This window comes from Rana temporaria, chromosome 6, assembly GCF_905171775.1.
Source record: "Rana temporaria chromosome 6, aRanTem1.1, whole genome shotgun sequence".
NCBI lineage: Eukaryota > Metazoa > Chordata > Amphibia > Anura > Ranidae > Rana > Rana temporaria.
Window position 1 is genome coordinate 8,795,140 of NC_053494.1, and position 24,869 is coordinate 8,820,008.

The following is a 24,869-nucleotide window of genomic DNA, read 5'->3' on the forward strand; positions in this document are numbered from 1 at the left end:
CCGCGGCCCACTACCGGGCCGCAGCCTGTTTGTTGGTGGACCGCGAAGCCTGCGCTATCTGAGGTGCGGCGGTGGCGGGCGAGCAGAGAGATCGCCGCCATCACCGCACTTCCGCCCACACAGCCACACCGCACTTACGCCCACACAGTTAGGGGTGAAGCAGGCTCACCCGCATCACCGCTGTTCAGCCCGCCCCCCCCGGTAGTGAAGCCAGGCAGCGGCAGCGCTCAGACAACATCGGCAGCGCTCGGCTGTGACATCCAGGGCAGGGAGATCGAGAGGTAAGCTTTGGGGGGGATCTGCATCTGGTAGCATGTGACTGGCAATCTGCATCTGGTGGCATGCGACTGGCAATCTGCATCTGGTGGCATGTGACTGGCAATCTGCATCTGGTGGCATGTGGCTGGCACTCTGCATCTGGTGGCATGTGGCTGGCACTCTGCATCTGGTGGCATGTGGCTGGCACTCTGCATCTGGTGGCATGTGGATGGCAATCTGCATCTGGTGGCATGTGGCTGGCAATCTGCATCTGGTGGCATGTGGCTGGCACTCTGCATCTGGTGGCATGTGGCTGGCACTCTGCATCTGGTGGCATGTGGCTGGCACTCTGCATCTGGTGGCATGTGGCTTGCACTCTGCATCTGGTGGCATGTGGCTGGCACTCTGCATCTGGTGGCATGTGGCTGGCACTCTGCATCTGGTGGCATGTGGCTGGCACTCTGCATCTGGTGGCAGATTCTGCATTATGGTGAGTTTAACTATTTAATTTTATATTACAATATAATAATAAAAATAATGCGCTTCAATCATCCTGATTACCCATGGTGTTGTGATGATTGAAGTGCCATATTGGCCGCGAAAAACCGCATCGTCGGCCCGCATCATCGGGCCTTGGCACAATTTTCATCCACAATGCCGGTCCCCGGTGCCAAAAAGGCTGGGGACCATAGACCTAAGGATTCTTACCGTCTGAAGTTCTATGGACCAGCTGGTTCTGACCGCTGGGTCGGGTTTAGGATTCCAACACTAGCACTCCATTCCAACCACAGAAAAGCTGAAATCCACATGGCTGCTGTGGGTGAAATCTATACAACTAGTTTGGCTATATCGGGGGAGTTCTGTACAACTAGTTAATGACATTTTATACCCGCACTTTGCTCATAACCTGTACTATCAGAAAAAAATCGTTTTCATCTCCCTGCGACTAATATTTTGGATTTTTAGGATCTGAGAAATAGACAAAAGTGGGAGCTCAGAGGGCCATATTCTCATAGAAGTTACGATGGAGTATCTCAGGATACTCCATCGTATCTCCCTTTTTTGGCCCGTGTATCTATGCGACTGATTCTCAGAATCATTTTCGCATAGATACACTTAAGATCCGCCATCTGTAAGTCACTTACACTGGCGGATCTTAAATGTAATGACACCGGCCGCCGCTAGATGGCATTTACGTGAAGGACTCATTTGCGTATGCAAATGATCCTTCTACGCCGATTCCCGAACGCGTTCGCGTCGCGTAACCGTCGCTAACGTCGTTTGTGTAAGCGGAAATTTAGTCCTGCTATATGAGGATTAAATTTCCGCAAGTCCCACGTAGGCCATGTTACGGATGGCGTCGGGTCCGCGTCGTGTTTTTTCGTCGGGTACGTCGTTTCCGTAAGTCGTTCTTGAATACGACTTTACGTCAATGGCGCACACGTCGGCGTCATTGACGTTTTCCGCCGAGAACTGGAGCATGCGCACTGGGCTTTTTAAAGCCCGGCGCATGCGCAGTTCATTAGAATCGGGGGCGCGCTTAATTTGAATACAAGCCGCCCCCTTTGAGATCCGCCAGGCTACGCCGGGGCATTTACACTCCGCCGTCCCAACTTACGGAGCAAGTGTTTGGGGAATACAACACCTGCTCCTGTAAGTTGGGACAGCGGAGTGTAAGTGCCTTAAGCGCAGCCCACGGATTTTTACAGAGAATATGGGCCAGAGTGTACAGATCTCTCCTTCTCGATTGTTTGAGGTCACCTTGTCTAAAGTATTCTTCTGAGGGCTTGTAAGATGATCGTTAATGTCGTGCTTCTCATCCTTTTTTCAGGTGCGGCACCCTTTAAAAGTAATGAAAATGTTGAGGCCCAATATGAAAGAAATGTAAATGTTATATGTCAATAGGAAATCTGAGCCTCTAACCATGCACACAATCACCTTGATGAAATTAACTTCACAAAGGACTGCCCCCTTCTCATCAGAGTACCTGACCACATTAGAGCCCTCCATCACAGCAGAGCTTCCCCTTCATTTCTGCAGCCCCTATCGCAGGGGTTTAAAAATTTCAAGTCCTGAGCTACTAGCCAGGCCTTAAGGGTTACTCGCCACCAGTTGACCCAACCAATCCCTGCCCTGCACCACCCCTAATCCCGCCCCTAAACACGCCCTCATAAATTATCTCATGAAATGACACTTGCATGTTTTATGCAGAATTAAGTTACAAATTTTATCAGTGCAGCCACACCTGTGCCCACCATTGTGGCCTCTGCTCACTGTGCCCGCCATTGCGGCCTCTCCTCACTGTGCCCGCCATTGCGGCCTCTCCTCACTGTGCCCGCCATTGCGGCCTCTCCTCACTGTGCCCGCCATTGCGGCCTCTCCTCACTGTGCCCACCATTGCAGCCTCTGCTCACTGTGCCCACCATTGCGGCCTCTCCTCACTATGCCCACCATTGCGGCCTCTCCTCACTATGCCCGCCATTGCTGCCTTTCCTCACTATGCCCGCCATTGCAGCCTCTGCTCACTGTGCCCACCATTGTAGCCTCTGCTTACTGTGCCAACCATTGCGGCCTCGGCTCACTGTGCCCACCATTGTAGCCTCTGCTCACTGTGCCCACCATTGTAGCCTCTGCTCACTGTGCCCGCCATTGCAGCCTCTGCTCACTGTGCCCGCCATTGCGGCCTCTGCTCACTGTGCCCACCATTGTAGCCTCTGCTCACTGTGCCCACCATTGTGGCCTCTGCTCACTGTGCCCACCATTGTATGAACGGATCCCGATCAATCCCCGCATGCTGGCGGTACCTGCGCCCCCCCCCCCCACTCCCAGCTCCTCGTCAGAAACTATTTTCCTCTCGCAAAATGGAAAAGGCGAGTGGAAAATTTGAGGGCTGCCCTATCGTATCACAGGCCCTCCCCCTTCATTAAGGATCCTCTTATATTTCAGAGACCTGCCCTCACATAGAATCCCCTCCCTTACATAGTCAGAGTCCCTCATCACAGGGTCAGAGGCCCCCATCAGTCCTCTTATCCATCTAAGATCCAGGACAAAACTAGGTCTTGTGGTCAGGGCACCCTGGGGGGAACCCAAATGGTGAAACCCCGAAATTATTGAGAAACACTGAGTTAGTGTACCCTTATCTGGGGCCCCAAGCATACAAGACTTGTCAGAAGCTCACTGGCATCGAGCATGCAGGCCCAAGCTGCCCTTTCACATTCTATTTTGAGAACATTTGTAAAAACTATTAACCACTGGATTGCAATATTTTGCATAAAGTGCAATATCACTGAACTGAAACATATGTGATATCATCTCACTTCTATATGTTAATGTCATAGCTGTCATCAGGAGCCGGTACTGGCTGTCATCAGGAGCCGGTACTGGCTGTCATCAGGCTCTGGCACACGTTGGAACACTGGCTGCGATTGGCACATGGTTCTTCTTAGGGTTGTCCCGATACCTGTGATCACTGACTCTGTACATTCCAAACAGTAAGGAGCCAGATTTACCGGCTTCTACCTCCGCTCTGCATCCTGACAGGTCGAGGGGGTGGAGGAGGGGGACGGCAGCACGGAGGGAGAGAGCAGCATGGAGGGGGACACGGAGGGAGACGGAAACATGGAGGGGGACACGGAGGGAGACGGCAGCACTGAGGGGGACACGGAGGGTAGAGCAGCACGAAGGGGGACACGGAGGGAGAGAGCAGCACAGAGGGAGACATGGATGGAGATGGCAGCACAGAGGGAGACATGGATGGAGATGGCAGCACAGAGGGAGACATGGATGGAGATGGCAGCACAGAGGGAGAGAGCAGCATGGAGGGGGACACGGAGGGAGACGGAAACATGGAGGGGGACACGGCAGCACTGAGGGGGACACGGAGGGCAGAGCAGCATGAAGGGGGACATGGAGGGAGAGAGCAACACGGAGGGAAAGAGCAGCACGGAGGGAGAGAGCAACACGGAGGGAGAGAGCAGCACGGAGGAGGACACGGAGGGAGGGAGACTGCAGCAAAACGGAGGGGGGCTGGAGGAGGATACGGGGGAGTTAGCGGTGACAAGCATGATCACCGCTAATTTTAAAGCAGCTGAAAGCCGCATGGGGGACGGGACGGGGGAGAGAGAAGCTGAGAAATGACTTTTAAATCTATACAGCGGTGATCGTGCTTCTAACTTCCCTGCGCACTGATCACCGGGTGAAGTATCGGGAGCATCGGGAGCATTTGCCCGAGTACAAGTACTCGGGCAAATGCTTGGTATCGGTACCGATACTAGTATCGGTATCGGGAAAACCCTAGTTCTTCTTCTCCTTCCTCTCACACAAGAGTGTGTGTGAGAGGGGAAAAGGGAAAGCTGGCTGCTAATCAGTCATTGTTTACCCTTGTAATTGCTGGGACTGGTCACAGCAATCACATAATACAGAGCCATTCTCACTGGCTCTGTACCTTTTGCCTATAATGTGCACTGTCCAATTACAGCAAGATCACAGGCACATTAAAAAAGATTTATATATACAGCCACTCAGAACAGGAAGTGTGCCAACCGGCCATTTTACTACAACAGCTGGCTCTGGGAGTATTTAAATTATTCGATTTGTTTTTTCCAGGAAGTTGGCAAAATTTCTCTGCGAAAAAAATGTTGCTCCAAGAAACAACTCCATGAATCTCTGTTGGTCAAAAAATATTATAATTTTTAATTATTTTCAATTACATAATAAAAGATGGAACAGATTTCTGATAAAGAAATACATTCTGCAGAAATACTTCATGTTTTATTTTTCATTTTTTTTTTTTATAGCATTAGCAGATTATGCAAAATCGCAGGGCCAGATTCAGAGAGATCGGCGTATCTTTAGAGCGGCGTAGCGCATCTCATATGCGCTACGCCGACGTAACATAGAGAGGCTTGTACTGTATTCACAAAGCACTTGCGCCCTTTCTTGCGCCGGCGTACTGTAAAATGGCCGGCGTAAGCCCGCCTAATTCAAAGTAGCAAGGTAGTGGGACGTGTAGTATTATAATGAAGCGTGACCCCATGTAAATGCATGGCCGAACGAACAGCGCATGCGCGCGCATGCTCAGAATCACATCGCAATTACTCCCTAAGATACATCGGCTCAATGCTTTCGACGTGAACGTAACCTACGCCCAGCCCCATTCACGTACGACTTACGTAAATAACGTAAAATACGACGGCAGTTCCGACGTCCATACCCTAAACGACTTAGACCAGCGTTTTGGTGGTTTAACTTTACGCCGGAAAAACGCCTTACGTAAACGACGTAGATTACAGCGACGGGCGCAAGTACGTTCGTGAATCGGCGTATCTTGCTCATTTACATATTTGAAAAGCAAAACAATGGGAGCACCAGATGCGTCCAGCGTAAATATGCGCCCACGATACGCCAGCGTAGGAAAGTTATGTCGGTCGGAAGAAGCCTATTTTCAGGCGTATCTAGTTCTGTGGGTACGGCGCAGAGATACGACGGCGCATACTTGCGCAGAGTATCTGTAGATACGTCGGCGTAAGTCTTTCTGAATCCGGCTATAAGAGTATAAATGATGGCAATCTCTGTTACCAGATGGAGCTCACAGATTTATATGTCTATGTTCCCAACACATGCTCAAACCAAGATAGGAAGGAAGTAAATTGATTCATTAATTTGGGAAGGAACCGGAGAACCTGGACAAATCATAGGAAGAACATACAAACCCAAGCAAAAGTCTCCCTACTTAGATTTAAACACAGAGCTACAAAACAAATTTGCTATTCACATAACCACCATTCCACCAGGGTTGGACTGGCCATTGGGACTACAGGGAGTTTCCCGGTGGGCCGATGGCTCAGTGGGCCGGCTTCAGTGACAGCGGACCGCCGCCCCCCTCCGCTCCTCTGTCTCTCCCTCCCCGCAGAGCTCACCTGGGGGGAACAGAGAATCAGGGGGAGGACCAGAGGAGCAGGGGGGACAACAAAGGAGCATGGGGGGAGGGGACAGACAGCTGACTCAACAGCTATGGCCTGGGAGTTTCTCACTTCTGCCTAAACTTGTCCCATAAGGGGGGGGCACCAAACTGATTCTTTGCCCCCGGTGAAATAATGTCTAGCTTGCCCACTGTTACTGCATATAAAAGTACCAGTACCAACCTTTCTACTCTAATAAAGTAGAATGGCTAGTGAAGTGGGAGAGGGGGCTTGGGTGGCCGGGGGGGTGCGTGAGTTGTCCGGCCGCCATAGGAGAGACATGTCAAGGTGGGCCAGTCTGGATGAAGTCCAGGGCCAAATTTTTGTCCCAGTCCAGCCCTGCATTCCACCCATGTTTCCCGAAGTCTTCATGGCAAGGGAATGATGATGGTCTGGTGATGGTTTGAAGCTTTCACAGGATGGTGGCATCAATGTCATTCAATGTCTTGGCATCTAGATAAGGCCTGTTAAAAAAAAAAAAAGGTATAAAATAACAATACTAGAAACCAACCATGATTTAATTGATTTTGGTGATAAATCTGAATCTACTCTCTTATAGTATATTTAAATTCACCATGAATGGGTTTATATTTTGGTGCATGTCAAGTGGGAGGACATTGCCCCCCTCCCCATAATGCGTTGTCCACTCCTTCACCGTGACCTATAGACCCACAACAGACAATAATGGGAGGGACTGCATAACCCAGCTTCTTAAAGGCTGGCTAAGAGAAGACAAAGGGTTCTGTGTATAAACAGTTTGTTGTACTAATTTTACAAGCATTATTCTGGCCCCACTTTGCCTAATATGCTGATTTGCCATGATCTTTGCCTATATCTAGTGGCTACAAAATGCATATTTTCCTGAAATACCTTAGTCAGGCAGTTATCATGTTTCCACAGTCCTCCGTTATCGTGTTTCCTCGGGCCAGGTAGGAACACACAGGCACTGTGGGGACTACATTTTCTCAGGTGCTGCCTAAGAGGTTACCTTTTAACTTTTTTTTTTTTTTGCAGCAAGGGTCTTCCAGGCAGAGTCCCAGGTGAGGGGGCCTGTTTCTGGCTCCTCTCTCCCCCTTCAGTGTTCGGGGAGAGCCAGTAACGACCGACAAGCTGCAGCCCCTCATGTTTTGTGCATGGCGGCGGCCATCTTTTTGGTGTCCAGCAGCATCAGGGCATGCCATTTATGTCATTGCCGGGCGGGGCGGAGTTTCTGGACGGGCGCGCAGCATCAGTTCCGACCGCTGGATGCAGGGGGAGAGGGGAGGACTCGGTGCCTATTTCTGGTCCTGGACGGGTGCAGTAGCATTCCAGGATGCCAGAACCAGGAGACACAGCCATGACTTACCTTTGTAAGGTGTATGGGAAAGAGCTCCTCCATATTGATTGCTGGGAGTCCTATTAGGCACGTTTCTTGTAAAGTTGCCTTGTACACGACTGACTCGTGGTTGTGTTCCTGCAGGTTACAGAAAAAGAGGCATATAGTGATTAAACTTTTTCCAATCATGCATAAAGAAGATCACACCAACGCTCACTATCAAGCTGAGATAATCTGAAATTTTGTAAATATTGCAACAACATAGGGCATATGCCCAAGAGGGACATGTCAAAGGTGTCAAAGCCCCTCCCATTTCCCCAACCCCAATAAACAATAAGCCAGACTCTTCTCGTACAGCTGGTGGGTGGAAATGCTTGTTCCTGACTCTGTGGGTGGAAGGAGATATGTGAAATATACATAGCCCAGAGCACTATAAAAAATGAAGATCAATGTGCCCACAGCCCCTGGGTGTGGTGTGTAGTGGTGGAGTGTGGAGCATGACTTACCTTTGGAAGATGCATAGGGCGGAGCTAATCCAAATTGCTTGTTGGGAGCCCTATGAGAACTGTTGCTTGTAATTGTGCTGTGTTTTGGACTGACTTGTGGTCGTGGTTCTACAGGATTAAAAAAAGAGGCATCTAGAGATTATACTGTAGTTTCGGGACATGCATAAAGAACATTACATCAACTCTATCAAGATGAGAAAAAACTAAATTTTAGAGCTCTTTCCAGAACAAGAGTAGAGGGGCTTTTTTTTCCAAGGGGGACACGGTCAAAGGTTCCAAAGCCCCTCCCATTTTTCCAATCCTGGTGAGTGTTGATTCAGACTTTTCTCATATGACTGGTGGCTGGAAGTTCTTGTGCCTGACACTATAGAACTGAAGTTTCTATCCGTAACTCATGAATACATTTGGGCAGACAGACCCTTTCATAGTGTTTGGTCTTAGACTATAAAGTTTGCGATTAAGAGAAAACAAATCCTGCATTACAAGAGTTTTTAAACAAATTGAGGCTAATTTATGAATTTTACAGGGAAGCTTTATCCTGTATTGACTTTTATAAAAAGTAACTTCTTCTTTTTAGGAAAAAAAATCAATGTACCGTATTTATCGGGGTATACCGCGCCGGGGTATAACGCGCACCCCAAACCTAGAAAGGTAGTTTAAGGAAAAAAATAAAAACTTAAATTTTTGCCCTGTGTCCATCGGCGGCCTTGTCCGGCGTCCGTCTGTGGCCTTGCGCGGGGTCAGTCCAGCCTTGTGGGTGTCCGTCTGCGGCTTCCTTGCGCGGGGTCCGTCCAGCCTTGTGGGTGTCCGTCTGCGGCTTTGGAGGTGTCCGCCTGCGGCTTCCTCGCTGGGTCCGTCCAGCGTTGTGAGTGTCCGTTTTTGGATTTGGCGCCTTTGCCGAGCCGAGAGGAGCTGGATTTCCTGTGTGTTCGGCTCCTCTCGCGTGGCTGCGGGTGTGGCCGAGCCTAGCCGAGTGCGCAGTACACTTTGCTCGGCTTGGCTCTAGGCTGCGGCGCTCGGCTCCTCTCGCGTGGCTGCGAGCAGAGCCAAGCGTGGCTGAGCCTAGCCGAGTGCGCAGTACACTCGGCTCTGCTCGGCTCTGTCTATTTCTGTGGCGCCCGGGAACAGCAGTATCGGCGTATATCGCGCACCCACGATTTCCCCCTGATTTTAAGGGGAGAAAAGTGCGTGTATACGCTGATAAATACGGTAATTGGTTGATATTAGGAATTGCTCTCCATCTGCTTTAAGATGCTGCTGTAAATCACTTTGAGGGCTTCCCATACCAATTTTATGTTAAAAAGGCCACGGTAAAGCTGGGTATACAGTTTGTTTTCTTTTTGTTCAGCTGAAAGACTGAATGAAATAAAAGATCAGATTCCCCCATCCACACAAGTGATATGGATGGAGGAATCCTTCCCGCTGTGACTTTGTATTGTGACAGTGGGGACTTTCTGCTGTGAGAATACACCGATCACGATTGGTTGCAGACAGTGATCGATGGAAATTTTCCAATGTAGCTGTTCAACAGAAGTTGATCTAACATTCTCCTTTCGTCAGACAGAAAGGGACACACAAAGATTGGACACTGCCTCCTGAAACGTCTGAATTTCAATCTGTCTGTACCCACCTTAAAGTTAGTTAGAAATACAAAAATGGAGATTAATTAGAGGTGCGGTACATTGTGCTTCAATGCAGGATATTAGTGTCGTCCATACTAATAATAGAGACACACCTGTGTTACCTGGGTTTAGTCAATCGGTATAAAAGCCAATGTTTGGCAAGGGAAAAGTAAACTGGGTGATTTCCCACACCCCCAAGTCCATAAATGTTCCCACGCCATGCAAAATATATGCCAGATCATAATCCAGTTGGTAAAGCTTCATAAACTGCAATGCACTGTGTTGGATAAAATACAATCAGCTGCTTGTGTGCTGTCCCGAGTGCCAATTGATTTCAGCATGCCCATGGAAATGTGCCCAGAGTGCTCTGAATGTACCTAGAAGAGTTCTCCCCACTCATTTGTAGGGGTGGAGTGTAAACCAAAACTTACTGTTGGAAGATGAATGGGAAGCTACTCCATATTGATTGCTGGGAGCCCTAGGAGATATGTTGCTTGTGGTTTTGCTTTGTCCTGGGTTGACTTGTGGTTGTCGTTCTGCAGGGCACAGAATACAGGCATGTAAATATTATATTGTAGTTTCAGAACATGTATAAAGAACACCACACCAGCTCTCTCTATTAAGCTGAGTTGGTCCTACATTTTTTGAGTTATTTCCAGAACAAAAACATAGGGGCCAAAAGGGACCTTGCCAGAGGTGCCAAAACCCCTTCTATTTCTCCAACCCAAATGAACATTAAGCCAGACTCTTCTCATATGAGTGGTGGGTGGAAGTGCTTGTTTCTGACACTGTGGGTGGGAGGAGATAAGTGAAATATATATTCTCCTGAACACTATAGAAAGTGAAGATCAATGTGTGCACACCTTCTGGGTGGGATGTGTAGTGGTGGATTGTAGACCATGATTTACTTTTGAAGGATGCATGGGAAGGAGATTTTAAGGGAATTCTATATTCGTTGCTTGTAGTTTTTCCTTTTTCTGGATTTACTTGTCGTTGTGGTTCTGCAGGGTACAGAAAAGAGACATGTCGAGATTAAACTGTAGTTTCTGAACATGTATAAACATCACATCAGCTCTCTCAATAAAGCTGAGATAATCCTACATTTTGGAGTTATTATCAGAACAAGAATATAGGGAGGTGTTGTCAAATACCTTAGTATAAAAATGTATCAAAGCTGATAAACTCACATTTAGCTGGAAAATTTCAAGCGCTTCAATTAAAATATGGCAGCAGTGGGATCGTCCCGACCGGTTTCGTCTCATTAGATGTCGCCTGGGATTCCTCCCCAGACGACGTCTGATGAGACAAAACCGGTCGAGACGATTAAATGCTGCCATATTTTAATTGAAGCGCTTGAAATTTTCCTGCTAAATGTGAGTTTATCAGCTTTAATCCTTTTTTACACCAAGATTTATATGGACTCACGTGATGTGGCCTTTTTTTCTTCTCTTATTTCCCATTAACCGTTACATCATTGGCGTGAGTACGGACTGTACGGACTGTGCGGATTGTGTTCCCACGGAGGTCTGGATCCCATACAGTTCAATCACTGAGGAGTTTCTAGTTTCCACCCTGTTGGTTTCAATAATACATACCATATTTGACTCACGGCAACGTATGTTCCCTGAGTCTAATGCATCTGGTAAGCCTGCACTTTTATCGGTGGTGGGTTATCACAAATACACACAATATTTCCTGTTCACTGTCTAGATATCTGAACGGCATTTGAGGTCGTTGGTGTTCTGGTTTCATATTTTCCATGTTGATACACAGTGGACTTTACGTTTTGTTTATATATCATATATGGACTTTAAAGCCATTAATATGTGCTGTGCGTAAATTCATGTTTGCACTGTATTTTTCACATTTATTTACCTCAAGCTGGAACTCAAGAGGCTGGCCTGAAAGGATTCCACCACAGGAGCCAGTTGGTGGGATTCAAGCTGGAGAAGCAGCAGGAGAGAGCGAGGAGAGACAGTGAGTAGATGAGCACAGTGCAGGGAAAAGACAAGGGGAGAGACTGCCCGCTGTAATGAGAGATGCTATTTACTCCTGTAGCGCCTGTGTACTTTCAGTCCAGGTGCTATTCTAAATTTAAAGGGGGATGAGAGAGTTAGTTAGCTCTCATCCAAGTGATTTGTGCAAATTGGGCCTCTGTTCTAGCTGGGCTGTGCTGTCAGTTCATTCTGTGTTCCTGAGGTGCTTTTCCACCCTGGGGCGGCATTGGAGTTCAGGCTGGAGTGCCCCTTGCCAGCAGCCAATCGGGAGGGGTTTTCCCTCGCGTGGCATGCTGGGGGAGGGTACTTCTTGAGCAGACACCATTAGGCGGGGTTCTTGTTCCGGGTGTGGCGCCCACCTTCAGGGTGACCACACATCACAGGCCCGGTGATATGGCCTACCAGGCCGGGGCGCACGTGCCACACGGTGTTCTTGGTTCCGGGACCATGTTGGCCCGGGGCAACTGAAGCTATGGCGGGGCCCCAGTGATCGACTCTGTCCCCAAGTTCTGAGGAGAGATCCCAAGCGAGATTGCTGTTCGTGAGGAGTCAGCCTGAGGAGAGCCAAGAGAGACAGGCAATCCAACAGGGCCTCCACAATTCATCAGGGATCAGGGTGACTGGACACTGAGAGGTTGGATGTCAGCAACCTGTCAGTCGGTGACCCAAAACAAGGAAAACTACCTGAGGGGAATTCAGGCACCAATATTACTAAGCAAGATTTACTTCACTATGTACATTATAGAGAAGGGCCTGTGGCAGAGGTTCCACTCTAATTTTCATTCCTACCAAGTCTGTGGCAGAGACTTGTTTCTTCTCAAAGTTCCGAGTGATACCCTGACTGCCAGGTCGGTGTGAGAGGCCTGTCCAGGTACACTATACCCACTCACACAAGAAAGACACCTGCTGTTTGGACATTCCATCATTGCTACTCTCATCTATCTACCCCTAGACGCTCATAGAGGTAACACGCCATCCCAATCTATAACCAGCGGCTCCTTCGGGGGTGAGCGCTACACTCCACATGTGATAATTTACCAAAAAGGGACGGCAAACACCTAGCCTGTAATGGGCTGTTGCTAAATTAACAAAGAGACTGTTAGTTCTACCTGAGTGACCAGCAGCTATTGTACATAAGTGAACCAAGTTTGTGCAGGAGGAATTGAAGAAGAGGAATTTGTAAATAGGGAGGAAGTTGTCCCTTGTTTTTTCAAGTTGGGCATCCCATAATTTCCTACCACATCCAAGTTATCATCCCATAATAAAACAACAAAAACAAGCCAAGGACTGTTTTCTGCATTTGAGTGAATGAAGGAAATGCTGTGTGACTGGCTGTGTAGCAGTGGGGACCCCAGACAACAGCAACTCCTACGGGGGTAGTGCTACACAAATAAACCTAGAAGCATGCCCTATGTATTTTATCAGGAATGTGGCATACTTTTTATCGCAGGGATAGAGAGGGTAAAAAAAGCGGGAGGGGTATGCCTATGTATCAAGAATAATGTGCAAGTGAATGTGAGCGATGACATGGAGCTAGGGAGGAGGTGGAATCCTTATGGGTAGAGCTCCAAAGGGATGAAGCTAAGGGGAAAATAATACTGGGAGTATGCTATAGGCCCCCTAACCTGGGGGGAGATGGATCACAATTTGGATTAGCAGCAAGGATGGGAAGTGTCATCATAATGGGGGATTTTAATTATCCAGACATAGACTGGGAGAAGGAAACCACACATTCATCTAAGACTCACCAGTTCCTAAATGTCTTGCAGGAGTGGATCTACTGATTACCAACAAAACAGACCTGATCACAGATGGGGAAATACGGGGCAATTTAGGAAATAACGATCACAGGTCGATTGGCTTCAGTATAAATCACACAAATAGGAAACATAAGGGGAATACTACGACACTGAATTTCAAAAGAGCCAACTTCCCTAAACTATGAACCTTGCTAGATGGCATAAATAGGGATAAAATCTTAGGAACAAAGAACATGGAGGAGAGATGGGTTTGCTTTAAGAGCATATTAAATAAGGGCATTGGCCAATGCATCCCTATGGCAAATAAATTTAAAGGAGCGAACAAAAGTCCTGGATGATTTAACTCCAATGTAAAAATGCATATAAAAGCAAAGGAGAAGGCCTTCAAAAAATACAAGGTTGAGGGATCATCATCAGCATTCAGACTTTATAAAGAATGCAACAAAACATGTAAGGGTGCAATCAGGGCGGCTAAGATAGAACACGAAAGACACATAGTGGAGGAGAGCAAAAAAAATTCCCAAGAAATTCTTTAAGTGTGTAAACAGTAGGGATGAGCTTCGTATTCGAGTTGAACTCATGTTCGACTCGAACATGGTATGTTCGATCGTTTGTCGAAATACGAACAAAACGGGTCGTTCGCGCCAAATTCGAGTTACGTTTCACAGACCATAATTCACTGCGGCATCGCTGATGATTGGCATGCTTGATGCACTATGACCCGCATGCTTGGCCAATCACAGCTTGCAAAAAACGGAGAGCCATAATTGGCCAAAGCCAGGGTGGCTTTGGCCAATTATGGATCAGGGATTTTAGTACACGCCCCACACTATAAAAGGCCGCCTGCAGGTCGGCCTTGTGTAGTGTGTTGCCGTGGTTAAGAGAGGACAGAGAGTGAGAGAGTGTCATTTTTTTCAGGTAGATAGAGCAGGCAGCCAGGCAGGCTAGTCAGTTAATGTTACAGTGTGTAGAGGATATATATACATCCCAGGTGTTGTACATATATTTATACACTGTATAGTTTAGCTAGATCAGTTCTTCCTAATTTACTGGCAGGCAGGTGATTGTGCTAGCTGCAGTATTCTTACGTGGTTTATTGCCTGTGTCCTCTGTAGTTTGCACCTAAAGCTACTTGGTGTGTACTGGCCGTGTGCTCTGTAGTTTGCACCTAAAGATTCAGGAGCAGTGATTTTAATGATGCTTAAATAAAAAAAAATAAAAAAATGAAAAATGCCTTTAAATATTGTACCTGCTGGGTGTCTTATAGTATGCCTGTGAAAACGTCTTCGAGAACCCGGGTCCTGCCCCAGGGAACATGTATCAATGGACATTTTTTTTTTTAAAACTGTTGTTTTTTCAGGAGTCCTAAAAAAGAGACCGTTTTTAAAACTTTTTTTCCATTGATACATGTTCCATGGGGCAAGACCCGGGTTCTCAAAGAAGTTTTACGACAATAACTTGCATATTAGGCTTTAAAATTAGCACTTTTGAATTCAAACTTTCGAATCCCATAGACGTCAATGGGGTTCTAAATGTTCACGCGAACGTTCAGTCCATTCAAAGGTTCTGGTGCGAACCGAACGGGGGTGTTCGGCTCATCCCTAGTAAACAGTAAAAAAGGTAGGACAGACCATATGGGCCCCATAAATAATGAGGAAGGACATCTGTTTACAAAGGATGGGAGATGGCGAAGGTATTGAATTTCTTCTTCTCAGTTTTCACGAGGGAATCTGGGGACTTCAGTAACCAAAACTGCAGTGTTTATCCTCATGACACATCACAGGAAGCACCTCCATGGTTAACAGAGGACAGAATTAAAATTAGACTTGGGAAACTTTAACATTAATAAATCACCAGGACCGGATGGCTTGCACCCGAGTGTACTTAGGGAACTCAGTTAAGTAATTGCTAGTCCATTGTTTCTAATGTTTACTGACAGTCTACTTACTGGAATGATTGGAGAAAAGCCAATGTAGCACCAATATTTAAAAAGGACCCAAAATACATCCCTGGAAATTACAGACCAGTCAGCCTAACATCAATAGTATGCAAGTTCTTGGAAGGGGTAATAAGGGACTATATACAAGATTTTACCAGCTTTTTAGTAATGAGAACAGTATCATTAGCAGTAATCAGCATGGATTCATGAAGAATCGTTCTTGCCAAACCAATCTATTAACCTTCTATGAGGAGGCGAGTTGCCATCTAGATAAAGGAAGGCCTGTAGGTGTGGTGTATCTGGATTTTGCAAAAGCATTTGACACAGTTCCCCATAAACATTTACTGTACAAAATGAGGCCTTTTTTTGTATGGACCATAGGGTGAGTACATGGATTGAACAGAGTGTGATACTTGTGCTCAACATGTCCCCTCATTTATCTTACCTCCCCAACGCTAACGGCGCGGCTGACAACACAACGGCCCTGGCTGATACTCCTCTACTCCACCGCAGCTCCTCAAACACCTCCTGGTCTCTCAATTGTAAGGAATTTACTTCCCTACTCCTATGGGATTAGTCCCCCTTATCCCTACATATGCAGCTTGTGGTCTGCAATATTGTATCTATCCACTAACCTGACCAGCCTGCTATCTGCTGCGGTGCATGCATTTGGATTCATCTACCAGCCCTATTTCCACCAGGACCGTTGTTGAAGTCTGGATTTCTACCTTTTTATCCAGCCCTTCCTTCCAGATTTCAAAATTAACCCTATCTATTACTGTGGATGAAAAACTATAGCTCCTGAAGAAGCATTCCACTGCGAAACATGTAGAGCTCATGCAAAAATACGTCTACCAATATACGTTAGCCATCAACTCACGTTGATGTTCTTAGTGGACCTCTATTTGGTTTTATTAATCTCTATTTGAGTTGTCATATTATTACAAAACTATTCTGTGATATTTTATGGTTTTAAATGTAATTTTTATTAATATGTACTGTAATGTTGATCCAATTACCCATTCATTTGGGATTGCATCAATAAAAATGTATTCTGTGTCAACCATTGGTGCCTAGAAAGTCCATTTCTTCCTCAAACAATAAACTCTCCCACTACTTAGGGAACTCGGTTAAGTAATTGCCAGACCATTGTTTTTAATGTTTACTGACAGTCTACTTAATGGAATGATTGGAAAAAAGCCAATGTAGCACTAATATTTAAAAAGGACCCAAAATACATCCCTGGGAATTACAGACCAATCAGCCTAACATCAATAGTATGCAAGTTCTTGGAAGGGGTAATAAGGGACTATATTCAAGATTTTACCAGATTTTTAATAATAAGAACGGTATTGTGACGAGATCCTTTGCTCGCCCGGTTCTGCTCTCCCGACACTCCTCTGCTACTATTGAGTCAGCTTGCAGATTGCAATGTCTGATGGTCCAGTCATCCAAAGTTCCGGGATCCGAATTACAGCTATGTGCTATTCGGACCCATTAAGAACAAACACCAGGCAGGCTGTATGTAAGTTCAAACAGGACTCTTTATTTTCAAGTACACAGCACACTTTTATACAGAATTTGGAACATCCCACTCCCAACAACCGCTTTCCTATTGGTCAATTGTAAAGTATATGCAGTCTTCACTCAGGTCCTCCTTGACCATGCAAATGAGGACTTGAAATAGTCAACAGGGATTGGTCCAATAGCTTGGATAGAAAGACTTGTGTATTGAGACAGAAGCCCCAGGGGGTAATCAATGTAACCCGGTCTACTTAATTACTACCTCTGAGAGGTTACATTCCTTTAGACAATAGAATGCTAATTCAATGCTCCTGACAGGAGGCTTCTGACCTTTAGAACAATACAAAGTCTTTTAGCGTAAACACATACATCTTCAAACACACATTCTAAAAGTCATTTAGTGGAGGTAATTATCTCCTAGAGACGGGTCGTCTCTGACACCCGCTCTTAACCTGCAGAACACAATAAAAGGTATTTCACAAGCTGGGTCCACTTAGCATTTCAATAGTCTGAGCTAAGCATTGAAGGGTCATTGTCTATTGACCTAGACAGGACAACTAAACCACTTGTAATGTGTCCAGTATCTCCTGCAATGAACTGTCAGTAATGTCCCATCTTCTGATATACATGAATTAGGATTTCAAGTAGAAACATTCCAGCACTGCAAGGCAAGGTCCATGACAGGTATCATTCGCAGTAATCAGCATGGATTCATGAAGAATCGTTCCTGCCAAACCAATCTATTAACCTTCTATGAGGAGGTGAGTTGCCATCTAGATAAAGGAAGGCCCGTAGATGTGGTGTATCTGGATTTTGCAAAAGCATTTGACACAGTTCCCCATAAACATTTACTGTACAAAATAAGGCCTTTTTTGTATGGACCATAGGGTGAGTACATGGATTGAACAGAGTGTGATACTTGTGCTCAACATGTCCCCTCATTTATCTTAGTATGTACCTAGAAGAGTGCTTAGTTGTTATGAGTGCAAACGTGTTCGTTTCAAAGTTACAATTGTTTCCGGTTGCCCTAAACACTATAGAAAGTGAAGATGAATGTGTGCAAAGCCCCTGGGCGTGATTTGTAGAGATGGGATGTAGAACATGACTTACCTTTGTAAGATGAATGGGAAAGAGCTCCTCCATATTGATTGCTGGGAGTCCTATTAGGCATGTTTCTTGTAAAGTTGCCTTGTACACGACTGACTCGTGGTTGTGTTCCTGCAGGTTACAGAAAAAGAGGCATATAGTGATTAAACTGTTTCCAATCATGCATAAAGAACATCACACCAACTCTCACTATCAAGCTGAGATAATCTGATATTTTATAAATATTGCTACATCAACAACATAGGGCATATGCCCAAAAGGGATATTGTCAAAGGTGTCAAAGCCCCTCCCATTTCCCCAACTTCAATAAACAAAAGGCTCTTCTCATACAGCTGGTGGGTGGAAGTGCTTGTTCTTGACACTGTGGGTGGAAGAAGATATGTGAAATATACATAGCCACGAGCACTATAGAAAATGAAGATCAATGTGCCCACAGCCCCTGGGTGTGATGTGTAGTGGTGGAGTGTAGAGCATGACTTGCCTTTGTAAAATGCATAGGACGGAGCTAATTTTGCTTTGTTTTGGACTGACTTGTGCTTGTGGTTCTGCAGGGTACAGAATACAGGTGTCATAAATAAGATGTGATCAGAACTGTGTGTACTGCACAAAGTGAACCAAACGTATGTAGGTGAAGAAAGTAATAATTTATTAAGAAACGTGAATAATATGTAAACGCAACCACCTCCAATATCACACAGTGCACAACTAACCAATGTTAGACATGACACCAAAATAACAATAATCAGACGAGTATATATAACCAAAAGGGAATACCGGAATCGTAGTCTCAACAATAGAGCAGGATCTCTATTTTTCGCGTTGAGATTCTGGCCAGATTTCCAGACGAGAAACCTGAAAGTCTCGTACACACGCATGGTTTACTCTGACAGCAGTTTTCTTGCTGGTTGTTGCCGAGAAAACCGAGCGTGTGTACGAGGCTTAAGGGGGGTGTTGTCAAAGGTCCCAAAGATCCTCCTATTTCTCCAACCCTGGTGAGCGAAAGCCAGACTCTTCTCATATGGCTGGAGGATAGTGCTTGTGCCTGACACTATGGGTGGAAGAAGATAAGAACTGAAGCGTCTATCCAAAACTCATGAATACATTTGGATAGACAGACCCTTTACAATTATTTGTTTTTAGACTGTAAGTTTGGCTATTAAAAATAGAGGCTAATTTATAAACACTGCAGGGAAGAATTTTTTAATATTGCTCCTCCATGAAAAATATTTAAAGTGGTTGTAAAGGCAGAACATTTTTTTTACCTTATTGCATTCCCTGATACATAATAGCACTCTCTACTGACGTGTTTCTCAATTCCAGTCCTCAAGGTGCCCCAACAGGTCATGTTTTCAGGCTTTCCATTATTTTGCACAGGTGATTTGATCAGTTTCACTGCCTCAGTAATTACCACAGCCGTCTTATCTGAGGGAAATCTTGAAAACATGACCTGTTGGTGCTCCTTGAGGGCTGGAATTGAGAAACACTGCTCTAGTGTGTGCTATTGGAAGTGAGAGAGTAGGCAAACTATAGCTTTGCCCAGGGATAAACCTGAGTCACTGAATCTGGGTCAAGGTTATTAGAGGTCAGGGCTGGATGACTTATCCTGGCAGCTCTCTGGCGCCTCCCCCTGTTTCTAGAATGTTGGGGAATGTTCCAGAAAACTAGGAGGGATTGCCTTAAATATTTAGGGGCCTTTAGCCAATCCCCAGGTTGGAGGCCTGGCAGGGAGCTAAAGAAGCTTTAATAGGCATGATCCATGCCAGTAGGGGAGTCGGGTGAAGATAGAGAAGCTGCTTTGGCAGTCTGTCGGTGAAGTGAAAGTGAAGATCAATGTGTGCACAGCCCCTGGGTGTGCGTTGTAGTGGTGGATCATAGAACATGACTTACCTTTGGACGATGCATGGGAAAGATTTACTTCAGGTGACTTGTTGGGAGCCGTATCAATTGTGTTCCTTGTAATTTTGCCTTGTTCCAGATTGACTTGTGGTTGTGGTCCTGCTATGTAAAGAAAAGAGGCATGTAGGGATTAAACTGTAGTTTCTGAATATTCATAAAGCACATCACACCAGCTTTCTTTCAGGACAAGAACATAGGTGTATTTGTCCAAGAGGGAAATTATCAAAGGTGCCAAAGTCATTCCCATTTATCCAACCCTGGTGAGTGATTTTTAAAGGGGGTATTGCCACTGGCGAAGAGGAGGAAGATTTGGTCTCTCTCAGTACCTCAAGGATATAAACAAAAGTAGATTTAAAAGTAGATTTTAATTGAAAATAAAGAATAAAAACATTATGGTAAAAAACATATTTGCAATCATATTTAAATGCAACCAATAGTTACAGCCATATATAATGCTTGAACGTTCGTGGAAAGAATGGTAATGACCTCCTTCTGAAGAAGCAGCTTTTGCTGCGAAACTAGTAGAGGACAACCGCCAAGATGCATCATATTTGATACCCCATTTCAACATTGGGGGTCATTACCATTCTTTCCATGAATGTTTAAGCATTATATACGGCTGTAACTATTGATTGTATTTAAACATGATTGCAAATATGTTTTTTACCATAATGTTTTTATTCTTTATTTTCTATTAAAATATTCTTTTAAATCTACTTTTGTTTATATCCTTGAGGTACCGAGATAGACCAAATCTTCCTCCTCTACAACAGGGGCACTTGTTAGGTGACCCCAGGTAGAAGAGAATGCCCTGTGACCCTCATGTCCATGGCAAGGTCTTTCATTAAGAATGTATCTGATATGTACTGTATTTATTACTGCGCTTCCCCGAAAATAAGACCTACCCCAAAAATAAGACCTACCGCTATTTTCCAGGAGGGCTGCAATATAAGCCCTACCCTGAGAATAAGCCCTAGTTTTAAAATGTTTGTAACATCCTATAATCCACTCTATTATAGTAGTACATAATTTACAATGTGAGTGTTTCTGTAATATAATTGCAGGGAAGAGAGCTCCGGCGGGTCAAAAAAGCGCAGAGCGGCGCTACAACAAAGGTATTTGGCACAATTATATTACAGAAACACACACATTGTACATTATATAATACTGTAATAGAGTGGATTATAGGATTTTACAAGCATTTTAGCTCAGTTCACACTTGGGATTCCTGACAGGCAGGGGGAAAGAGGGGGAGAGTAGACCACACATTACATGTGCCGAGTGACACAATGCGTAGGTTTCCTCCATTGAGTGGCTTTCTCCCGCAGGACAGACAGTACAGGATCACCTTGAAAGTGCAGGCCCCAGTCAAGACAACTGGGCCTACCTGGCAGAAATGCAGCCTTGGGCCAGCGTGGTCCCCGGGCTGAAAGTGGACCATCACATACCTCGAGCCAGGAGGGCCACAAAGCAAAGACCCCTTGAAAATGGCGTCTGCCCCTTAAGTATCCTTCCCCAGCATGCCCAGCGGAGAGACCACTTCCACTGGGCTGTTCCTGGGGAAAAACACTCTGGCCTGCCTCTATTCCAACATTGGCAGGTGGTGGTAACGCCACCAACAGGCAAACAATGGAAAAACCCTCCAAGAACAGCCTTAGTCGGAACAGAGGTTGATTTAGTCTTAATCATCAGAGTCTGAGCTAACTACCAGCTCAGACACCTACTAAATTTAAACTTAGCGCCTGGTTATCAGGAGTGGGGCGCTACATGTATATTCTCCTGAACACTATAGAAAGTGAAGATCAATGTGTACACAGCTTCTGGGTGGGATGTGTAGTGGTGGATTGTAGACCATGATTTACTTTTGGAAGATGCATGGGAAGGAGATTCTTCGAATCGTTTGAAGGGAATTCTATAATATTCGTTGCTTGTAGTTTTTCCTTTCCCTGGATTTACTTGTCGTTGTGCTTCTGCAGGGTACAGAAAAGAGACATGTCAAGATTAAACTGAAGTTTCTGAACATGTATAAACATCACATCAGCTCCCTCAATCACGCCAAGATAATCCTACATTTTATTACCAGAACAAGAATATAGGGACATTTGTCTAATGCCTCGTACACATGAGCGGGTTTTCTGACGGGAAAACTGCAAGGAGAGCTTTTGGCCGGGAATCCCGGCCGTGTGTATGCTCCCTTGTTGTTTTTCCAACAAGAAAACTGTAAAAAAAGCCGGACAAAAAAGAAAACCAGCTCTCTTTTTTCCCGTCGGGATTCCCGGTGGACTTTTTTGCGCAAGAAAATGGGCGTATTTTGCAGTTTTCCCATCGGAAAAACTCAGATGGAGCATACACACGGCTGAGATTCCGGACCAAAGCTCTCATCTGAGTTTTCTCGACGGGAAAACCTCTCGTGTGTACGAGGGAAAAGTTACCGAGCAGGTTCTCGGTTTCCCCCTCCGGGATTTCCAATGGATCTTTTCCCGTCGAAAAACCTGCACGTGTGTACTAGGCATAAGGGGGTGTTGTCAAAGGTCCCAAAGATCCTCCTATTTCTCCAACCCTGGTGAGCGAAAGCCAGACTCTTCTCATATGACTGGAGGATTGAAGTGCTTGTGCACTATGGGTGGAAGAAGATAAGATCCAAAATTTATGAATACATTTGGATAGACAGACCCTTTAAAATTGTTTTTAGACTGTAAGTTTGGCTATTAAAAATAGAGGTTCATTTATAAACACTGCAGGGAAGAATTTTCTAATATTGCTCTTCCTTGAAAAATATTTAAAGTGGTTGTAAAGGCAGAACATTTTTTTACCTTATTGCATTCCCTGATACATAAGTAGCACGCTCCAGTGCAGTGTTTCTCAATTCCAGACCTTAAGGTGCCCCAACAGGTCATGTTTTCAGGCTTTCTATTATTTTGCATGGGTGATTTGATCTGTTTCACTGCCTTAGTAATTACCACAGCCATTTCATCTGAAGGAAATCCTGAAATAATGACCTGTTGCTGTGCCTTCAGGACTTAGAAACACTGCTCTAGTGTGTGCTACTGGAAGTGAGAGAGTAGGCAAACTATAGCTTGGCCCAGGGATAAACCTGAGTCACTGAATCTGGGTCAAGGTTATTAGAGGTCAGGGCTGGATGACTTATCCTGGCGCCTCCCCCTGTTTCTAGAATGTTGGGGAATGTTCCAGAAAATAGTGGGCGGAAGCTAGGAGGGATTGCCTTGAATATTTAGGGGCCTTTAGCCAATCCCCAGGTTGGAGGCCTGGCAGGGAGCTAAAGAAGCTTAAATAGGCATGATCCATGCCAGCAGGGGAGTCGGGTGAAGATGGAGAAGCTGCTTTGGCAGTCTGTCGGTGAAGTGAAAGTGAAGATCAGTGTGTGCACAGCCCCTGGGTGTGCGTTGTTGTGGTGGATTATAGAACATGACTTACCTTTGGACGATGCATGGGAAAGAGTTACTTCAGGTGACTTGTTGGGAGCCGTATCAATTGTGTTCCTTGTAATTTTGCCTTGTTCCAGATTGACTTGTGGTTGTGGTCCTGCTATGTAAAGAAAAGAGGCATGTAGGGATTAAACTGTAGTTTCTGAATATTCATAAAGAACATCACACCAGCTTTCTTCCAGGACGAGAACATAGGTGTATTTGTCCAAGAGGGAAATTATCAAAGGTGCCAAAGTCATTCCCATTTATCCAACCCTGGTGAGTGATTTTTAAAGGGGGTATTGCCACTGGCGAAGAGGAGGAAGATTTGATCTCTCTCAGTACCTCAAGGATATAAACAAAAGTAGATTTAAAAGTAGATTTTAATAGAAAATAAAGAATAAAAACATTATGGTAAAAAACATATTTGCAATCATATTTAAATGCAATCAATAGTTACATCCATATATAATGCTTAAACGTTCGTGGAAAGAATGGTAATGACCTCCTTCTGAAGAAGCAGCTTTTGCTGCGAAACTAGTAGAGGACAACCGCCAAGATGCATCATATTTGATACCCCATTTCAACATTGGGAGTCATTACCATTCTTTCCACAAATGTTCAAGCATTATATACGGCTGTAAGTATTGATTGTATTTAAACATGATTGCAAATATGTTTTTTACCATAATGTTTTTATTCTTTATTTTCTATTAAAATCTTCTTTTAAATCTACTTTTGTTTATATGCTTGAGGTACCGAGATAGACCAAATCTTCCTCCTCTATGCCAGGGGCACTTGTTAGGTGACCCCAGGTAGAAGAGAATGCCCTGTGACCCTCATGTCCATGGCAAGGTCCTTCATTAAGAATGTATCTGATATGTACTGTATTTATTACTGCGCTTCCCCGAAAATAAGACCTACCGCAAAAATAAGACCTACCGCTATTTTCCAGGAGGGCTGCAATATAAGCCCTACCCTGAGAATAAGCCCTAGTTTAAAATGTTTATAACATCCTATAATTCACTCTATTACAGTAGTACATAATGTACAATGTGTTTCTGTAATATAATTGCAGGGAAGAGAGCTCTGGCGGGTCAAAAAAGCGAAGAGCGGCGCTACAACAAAGGTATTTGGCACAATTCTATTACAGAAACACACACATTGTACATTATATAATACTGTAATAGAGTGGATTATAGGATTTTACAAGCATTTTAGCTCAGTTCACACTTGGGATTCCTGACAGGCAGGGGGAAAGAGGGGGAGAGTAGACCACACATTACATGTGCCGAGTGACACAACGCGTAGGTTTCCTCCATTGAGTGGCTTTCTCCCGCAGGACAGACAGTACAGGATCACCTTGAAAGTGCAGGCCCCAGTCAAGACAACTGGGCCTACCTGGCAGAAATGCAGCCTAGGGCCAGCGTGGTCCCTGGGCTGAAAGTGGACCATCACATACCTCAAGCCAGGAGGGCCACAAGGCAAAGACCCCTTGAAAATGGCGTCTGCCCCTTAAGTATCCTTCCCCAGCATGCCCAGCGGAGAGACCACTCCCAC

The 24,869-nt window shown here is 45.4% G+C and overlaps 1 protein-coding gene across 10 annotated transcripts in view; it reads right to left on the reverse strand.

The window, feature by feature from the left end:
- Window positions 1–6,486: 6,486 nt before the first annotated feature.
- LOC120943017 (AF4/FMR2 family member 1-like) overlaps window positions 6,487–24,869 on the reverse strand; it is a 38,977-nt gene continuing 20,594 nt past the window's right edge. The window contains exons 11-19 of one of the 10 annotated variants that reach the window (XM_040356059.1): window positions 23,320–23,430; window positions 21,747–21,854; window positions 19,876–19,986; window positions 17,992–18,099; window positions 10,525–10,662; window positions 10,093–10,197; window positions 8,040–8,147; window positions 7,564–7,671; window positions 6,487–6,682 (exon numbers count right to left, since the gene is read on the reverse strand). In XM_040356059.1, coding sequence (XP_040211993.1) covers window positions 6,672–6,682; window positions 7,564–7,671; window positions 8,040–8,147; window positions 10,093–10,197; window positions 10,525–10,662; window positions 17,992–18,099; window positions 19,876–19,986; window positions 21,747–21,854; window positions 23,320–23,430 — 908 coding nt within the window. In that variant the 3' untranslated portion in view covers window positions 6,487–6,671. Of the gene's footprint in view, window positions 6,683–7,246; window positions 7,672–8,039; window positions 8,148–10,092; window positions 10,198–10,524; window positions 10,663–17,991; window positions 18,100–18,121; window positions 18,534–19,875; window positions 19,987–21,746; window positions 21,855–23,319; window positions 23,431–24,869 lie in introns of those variants that run through there. The other 9 variants (XM_040356057.1, XM_040356058.1, XM_040356056.1 and 6 more) reach the window with 9 other exon arrangements.